Genomic DNA, 7,975 nt, shown 5'->3' on the forward strand with positions numbered 1-7,975 from the left:
GCCCACCTAGCCGCGGGGCGGGGCCTAGCCGGGGCGGGGCAGGTGAAGCAGCGGGGGGCGGGGCCGGGCCTGGGGCCGTACAACAAGATGGCGCCGCCCAGAGGGGAAGTGCGAGGCTGCGGCGAACATGGCGGACGAGGAGGAGGATCCGCCGGTGAGTGAAGCTACTAGGGCTTGGGGGGCCCCGGTGCCTCCTTCCCGCCAAGGGAAGGTCTCTCGTTCCCGGCCCGGCCCCCGCCGGGAAACGACTTTGGGGATCGTCGGGGTCTGGCTGCCGCGTCTGGCGGGGACCCGGAGAGACTGGCTGCAGGGGCCCCGGGAGAGTGTCTCTTTCTGAAGATCAACCTGGGGCCTTTCCCGGCTGCTTCGCGTGTGCTGGCCGCCGCCGCCCTTCTCCAGCTTGTACCACACACCCTCCTCCACTCCACTCCCCCCCCTCCCCCTCCCCCCCCTCCCCCCCCCCACACACACACACGGGTGCTAGCAGAGGATGTGGCAAGTCACTGGCTTAGCCGGGAATCCCCATTGCCCAGCCCGGGTAGGGCTACCGAGCGGGAACAATGTGTATAGTGGGGGGTGTTGAGAGCCACTGAACCAAACTGAAAAGGAGTCCTTGTGGCACCTTAGAGAATAAATTGGTTAGTCTCTAAGGTGCCACAAGGACTCCTTTTCTTTTTGCGAATACAGACTAACACGGCTGCTACTCTGAAACCTGAACCAGGCTGTAAACCCTGCGTATCATGGGAACCGCTTCAAGCCCCCGGGGGTGTGTGGCACCCCTAGTTCCAGCATCTGTGCTACTGAAGGTTTATGGTCCTGTTTCAGCTTTTGACATAGTCTGTCTTCTGCCACAAACTGGAAGCTCCCTCCCAGGCTGACTGTTGTGAGTACAGAGAGTGAGAGACAAGGTGACTGAGTTAAATCCATATTGCCAACTCCAAACGTTCAACAATCGTGGGTCAGGCTCACCAAAAATCATGAGATCATGTAAAAATACTAGATTTGGTGTTCTTTTTATTTGCCTTCTGCTTTTTGAGGCTTTAGCCTGCACTGGGGTCACATTTTGAGGCTTTCTCCATAGCCTGAAGGGCTAGAAACTTATTTTTTCTTTAAGAATGAAGGCTGAAATCATCACACAACCACTTGATTCCAGGAGCTGGGGCTTTAAGGAAAACAATCCTTCTGATGAGAGTCGTGACACAATTATGAGTTAGCAACACTGGTTCTTGGGCCAGCGTCTCTTGGTGAAAGAGACAAGCTTTTGAGTTTCACAGAGCTCTACTTTGGGTCTTAAGTACAAATAGTTCTCATGCTCAAATGGAATTCATAATTAGACACATATCCCCCCACACTGTAACTCTGGGGTGGCTTGGGAGATCCTTATGGGGAGGTTGAGATGTTGGGGAGCAGAGGGAAGAAGCTTGGGTTGTGTGACCACCTGGGCCTGTCTGCTGTGCTGTTGTCTGATCTCCCTCTCTGGTGTCTGCCTCACCCTAGTTTGAAGAAGACACTGAGGAAGCCGGAGGAGGCCCAGATGGTGGGCAGGGCAAGAGGAAAAGGCTGTTCTCCAAAGAGCGTGAGTCGACGTGTGTGTGTGTGTGTGTGTCCATGTCCAGGTCAGTAAGGACCCCCCATCCTAGGCTCTCTGAGAGTGGCATTTATGGCATACCAGGGTACTCTTCACTCTTCTGGGGATTATAGTCTGTTAAATGAGGATGTAGCTGTAAATTGAAATAAGCCAGTCAAGGTGACAGGCCCCCAGGATCTCTGTGGGAGTATTGTTGTATAACTTGTAATACAGCTCGGTGTAACTGTAAAGAAGGCAACAGGTTGTACTGCTGCCTAATTAGAGTCACAATTTAGATTGTGTAGTCCCTGCACCCATACCACAGGGAATATGATCCCTCAATATGTTCACTTTGGAGACAAGCACCTTACGTTAAGTTCTGGTAACTGATCTAGGATGCTGAAAATCATTGTCAGCTGAAAAATGAAGCCCTTTTAACTTGTTAGATTGCTTTCTGAACTACAAATCACTTTAATCACCATTATAGAAACTGTTCTTTGGAAGCACAGGAACAGCCACCCTAGATCAGACCCAGGTCCATCTAATCCAGTATCCTGATCCTAGAGTTTGTTGTCAAGCATAGTTCCGGTAGTACCACATGTACTGAATGTATTTCAAATGGTTGTTGCTAATATGGTTTCTGTTAACAGCCACATGGCATCTGCATGTCATTCTTACCACAATTCTATCATGTTTGGGTTGCACAGACTTGTAGATTTGCATTTGTTTGAAGAACTTGTTGCATTTGCTAAGTCTGCTGCATAGCTGGAACAAGGGAGCTCTTTCAGTCATACTATGTTTTCTGTTTCCCCAGTAAGATGTATGATGTATGGGTTTGGAGATGACCAGAATCCCTACACAGAATCGGTAGATATTCTTGAAGACCTGGTGATAGAGTTCATCACAGAGATGGTAGGTTATATTAAAAAATGTGCTTAATTTGTTTCTGGACTGTAATGACTAGAAAGAGCAGTCCATTTAAAAACAAATAACTCTTAGTTATGGACAGTGGTTAGGAAAGCCCTTTCTAAAAAAAATCAGTGGAAGGGAATGGTTTAGTTTTCTAAAGACTCTAAAAGTAGGCTTTTTTTATTTTTCACTAAAAAGACCTATAATTTTAAAAAAAATAAACTTGCATAAATTTAAACCATTAATAAATGTCTTGAACTAATCTAGTAACTGGCTGATTAATCATCTGATTTGCACCCCAGAAGTCACTAACCCTTCATCCTTCCAGGGTTGATGATCTCCTGCATTCAACAGTGTGTATAGCATTTTTAGATGATACTTTTAAAGGGAAAAGAAAAGTCCTGCATGCTCTGTGTGGGCATTGGCTCACATTTCTATTGTTGTAAGAGAAGATTTGCCTTGTTGCCCTGAGCCAGGGATTCCTGGATTCCATTTTTTTAACTGAGCTGTGTGTTTTCTTCTCCTGGGATACAGGAGTTTTATATACTGTACTTCCTAATTTCTTCTCACTACCTGCAACTCCCAGTACTCCTCTATCTCTACATTATTTTGCAAGTTAGGCCTGTCCTCCTGTGCACTTGTGGCTACTCTGATTTTGGTGTCATCAGCAAGTTAGATGACAATTCACTACACGCACACGCACTCAGTGAAGGCACAAAGCAGCTGTGCAGGGTGCAGACATAGGCTTGGCTGTGAATTTTATGTTATGTTTGTGACTTTTTTTTTATGACAAAGCACCTTACAATGTAGCACTTATATGTGAGTTGCCACGAAATAAGATTTCCAGATTTTATTTATTTGAGTTTTGGAGTGGGGTGCATATTGACTGGCACAATAGATCCTGGTCCATGAATCTTGCTCATAGCTGCTATGGTATTGCAAATAGTAAATAACTGGTAGGTAATGTTGCTGCTTAAAAGACTGATTTTTTTTTTTTTTTTTTTTTTTTTACTAGTGTGAAAGGTAGTTCATAGACCACCTAGAAAGGCTCTCCTGACCATAGTTTAGCTAGGATGGTGGCTTTCAATCTCTGGAACTATTGGTTTCCTCTTCAAAAGTGCAAAGCCTGGCTTGTTAGAACCAAAGTGTCAGTGTACCATCTAAAAAGTGTGTAAGGTAACTTACAAGAGGGAAAAGGAAGCATAACTTTCAGTGAAATCATTTACTACTTTTTTTTTAAACAGACACACAAGGCAATGTCAATTGGACGGCAGGGTCGTGTACAGGTTGAGGATATTGTCTTTTTGATCCGTAAAGACCCACGGAAGTTTGCTAGAGTAAAAGACCTGTTGACTATGAATGAAGAACTGAAACGAGCCAGGAAGGCTTTTGATGAAGCAAACTATGGATCTTGATGCTTTTGTGTTGTGCAGAGATGGTAAACGTTATGGCTACATGTTATCCCTATACTTTTTTTTTAAAAGCAATTCTTTTTTTCAATACTGAGAAACTAACCCCTACTGCTTTGAGTTTGTTTTTGTGGGGTTTTTGTGTGTGGGGGGTTTTGTTTTGTTTGGGGGTTTTTTTGGATGGATTTCAGTGCTGAAGTGTCTAAAGCAGCATTTACTGGTTAGAACTGCCAGATAAGCCTGTAAATGTATCTTAATATTTTGTATATTCTTTTTATGCTATTTTAAGAAAAGGCAAGGGAGTTCAAACTAGAAGTGCTCTAGAAGTTCTTCATGCTTGTTTGTCGCACCTCTTGTTTTGAGCTATGGCAGCCTGTCATGTACAAGATGACTGACTAGAAAGCTAAATGAGAAGAGATGCTTGGCGACTGTGCACAGTTCTCATTAGATTCATATATCCTTCACCTGATCCACCAAGTTGATTTCAAAGGAATAATTGAAAAATTAGTGTTTGAACATCATTATGTTTGGAGAGGTTTAAACAGTGTAGTTAGCCAAAGTATTGAAACTTCTACTTTTTGCACGTCTTCTCTTTATAAGGGGGTATTTATGAATAATAAAATGTTTTAACAGTTCACTCACTCCTCTTGCTTTGAGTCTGCGATGTTAAATATATTCAAGGCATGTGAGAATATTTCCACATAAGGAACAAGAATATTTGCACTAAAATGCTGCATGTCCAGTAGTCTTAGGCCCTCAATGGAGTTTTAATCTAAAATATGATTTTTATGGAAATGGCTTTGCTTTTTTTGTGTGCACGCTGCCAGATATTAGTGAGGATGCTGACTTTTTAGGATTTAGCTTCAGTTAGCTGTGACTCTCTAGGCTCACCTCCCCTAGATTTAACTGCACTCTAATAGTTCTTTCCACATAATGTAGTCTAGAAAGACAAAACTGGGTTTTCAGGCATTTATTAACCAAGAGAAGGAAGCAGCCAGGGATGAATAAACAGCAGGTTCCAGTTTCCTTCTGGCATAATAAAGCTTAATGATTCTGTTCAGTCAGAAATAATTTAATAGTTCTTTGTACTGGTGGAAGATGCAGCTGCTGTGGCATTTCACAGCTGGTTTAATGTTTGAAACATTACACTAGAGGGAGCCTTTCAAATCTAGGTTTAAATTCCACTACAGTTGACTTACCTTTCATCCTTAAGACACACATTATTCCGTATATTTTACTCTGCGTGGATCTCCTGCAGAAGGCCATAAACAGAAGTCCTGCCTGTTTGATAGGAACATTACAGATCCTATGGTGCTCCTTTTGAAACAGCAGACATTACCATATTTATCCCTGTAACCCATTGGTTCTCAACCTTTCCAGACTACTGTGCCCCTTTCAGGAGTCTGATTTGTCTTGTGGACAGCAAGTTTCACCTTACTTAAACTACTTGCTTACAAAATCAGATATAAAAATACAAAAGTGTCCCAGCACACTATTATTGAAAAATTGCTTTCTCACCATATAGTTATGAAATAAGTCAATTGGAATATCACTATTTACATTTCAGTGTAGTCTATAGAGCAGTACAAACAAGTCATTGTCTGTATGAAATTTTAGTTTGTACTGTTTTTGTTAGTGCTTCTTATGTAGCTTATTGTAAAACTAGGCAAATATCTCTAGATGAGTTTTTGTAGCCCCTCGAAGACCTCTGCATACCTCCAGGGGTATGCATAACTCTGGTTAGGAACCATTGCTCTAACCCACTGGTGACATCGTTTTGTGATTTGTGTAGTGATAGCTTGTAAGTGGTGTGGGATCTCCTAAAAGAAAGGTGTTAAGTGTGAATTATAGTCTACTACATGCCAAGAGAATTTCAGGGGGAAACCAATCAAGCCACTAAAATAGACAGCTTCTTCCAAGATTGGCCTGCTGTATTATGCTGCAGGACTACTCAAGCCTAGTGCCTGAACGTAGCATTTAACCTTGTAAATAACAGCCTAGAGCGGGGTGGCCAACCTGTGGCTTTTCAGAAGTTAATATGTGGCTCCTTGTATAGGCACCGACTCAGGGGCTGGAGCTACAGGTGCCAACTTTCCACTGTGCCAGGGGGGTGCTCACTGCTCAACCCTTGGCTCTGCCACAGGCCCTCGCTCATCCTCTTCCCCCTGCCCCCAGAGCCTCCTGCATGCTAAGAAACAGCTGATGGGGAGGTGCTGGGGGGGAAGAACTGATGAGGGGCTGCTGATGTATTATTGTGGCTCTTTGGCAATGTACATTGGTAAACTCTAGCTTCTTCTCAGGCTCAGATTGGCCACTCCTGCCTAGAGGACTTTTGTAGAAATTTTAACTTGGGGGGGGGGGGGGGCATTTTTATGCATGGGTAATGTGACTTAATTTGAATACTTAACACCAATGGGGATGGTGCTGTATAAAATGTAAATGTGTCTGTGCTGAAGTGAGGTAGGAGACTTATAGGATGAGGTAGCTTTGTTCTTCCATCTATTGTAAAGATTGGTTTTAAGAAGGAATAGCACCTAGATTATTTTGTGTATTATAAGGCTAGCAGATCCAGTTTTGGACCAGCACCCCATTGTAGTAGGTCCTGTATAATAGAGTATTTAATATACCCCCAACATTCTTCTAGGTGAAAACAGATCACTGGGGCATTGTGATAAATCCAAGATTTCAGTGGCATCCTGGTAACTGCTGTATCAGCTGCCCCCCCCCCCCTTACTCTGCTGTGATACTTACAGGAAACTGACCAGAGAAAGTATTTAAACAAAAAATTGCATCCTCCCCCCTCCTCTGGCACTTAAGGTTTGATCCTGGGAACACACATGTAACTATGAACAGTAGTCCCATTGGATTCAATAAGACTACTCCTGTACAGCAGTGATATAGAAGCAGGACCATAAACTAAGTTGTCCTCAGCATGGACCATGGCTCTGTATGTATTTGTACAGTGACTCCTCACTTAGTCATCCCCATTAACATTGTTTCATTGCTGATCAATGGGGGGACATGCTTGTTTAAAGTTGTGCAGTTCCCTTATAAGCTTCACAATCATCATTGCTGTGTAGAGTATTAAATTGTTTAAGACTTGTACTGTGTGTGTGTATATGTGTGTGTATGTATGTATGTGTGTATATATATATATATATATATATATAAAAATTTTTCCACCAAACAAAAAACTTCCCTAGAATAACCCCCATTTACATTAATTCTTTTGGAGAAATTGGATTCACTTAACATTCTTTCACTTAATCACATTTTTCAGGAACATAACTACAACATTAAGCAAGGAGTTATGGTACATACAAATAAATACAAAATACTTCAATGCTCATAGACTCATAGAATATCAGGGTTGGAAGGGACCTCAGGAGGTCATCTAGTCCAACCCCCTGCTCAAAGCAGGACCAATCCCCAACCAAATCATCCCAGCCAGGGCTTTGTCAAGCCAGGCCTTAAAAACCTCTAAGGATGGAGATTCCACCACCTCCCTAGGTAAATGGAACGTGATTGCCATTCACTTACCACAAGTGCAAATGGCATATTGTCCATGTTAGTGGCCAGTGAGATGCTCAACTGCCTGACGATAGCTGAGTTCTTTGTTCAAACTGCCATGAGTCTATCTGGGTTTCAAATTGCCACCGAGCAGTAGTGAAGTTAAGTATTTCATAACTGATTGATTGGTGCTATTATTCTTGCACCTTTCTCTGAAGCAGCTGGTGCTGGTCCCTGGTAGAAATAGGCTTTACTAGACTAAACAGACCACAGGTCAGCTCCTCATGTATTCTCCATCCTTATTTTCAGTTACTTGTATCTTTCCCAGAAAGTAGCCTTCTGAGCTGAAAGCCGCTTCTTAAGCTATGTCCAGCACTGAGTTATGGAATATTCTACTGAAAAGCTTAATTTGTACCTGCCTTTGGCAGTGTAATAACTCCATGGAAGTGGATTTGTGTCCTCTGATGAAGGCAGAACACTTATTTTTAATCATGCTACAGCTAGACTACTTCAGTGCATTATAGTTGGCTACTACCCTTAAAGTAGCCTCAGCTACATTGTGCGTAAGCTGAAACATCAG

At 43.0% G+C, this 7,975-nt stretch overlaps 1 protein-coding gene across 1 annotated transcript; it reads left to right on the forward strand.

Annotated features, from left to right (window-relative positions):
* Window positions 1-64: 64 nt before the first annotated feature.
* TAF13 (TATA-box binding protein associated factor 13) lies at window positions 65-4,520 on the forward strand. Its single transcript, XM_048817643.2, has 4 exons — window positions 65-154; window positions 1,498-1,576; window positions 2,382-2,479; window positions 3,721-4,520. The coding sequence occupies exons 1-4, from the start codon at window positions 128-130 to the stop codon at window positions 3,889-3,891; spliced, it is 375 nt and encodes a 124-aa protein (XP_048673600.1). The 5' UTR covers window positions 65-127; the 3' UTR covers window positions 3,892-4,520.
* The last annotated feature ends 3,455 nt before the right edge of the window (window positions 4,521-7,975 follow it).

The sequence above is a fragment of the Caretta caretta genome, chromosome 1 (assembly GCF_965140235.1).
Source record: "Caretta caretta isolate rCarCar2 chromosome 1, rCarCar1.hap1, whole genome shotgun sequence".
Lineage (NCBI taxonomy): Eukaryota > Metazoa > Chordata > Testudines > Cheloniidae > Caretta > Caretta caretta.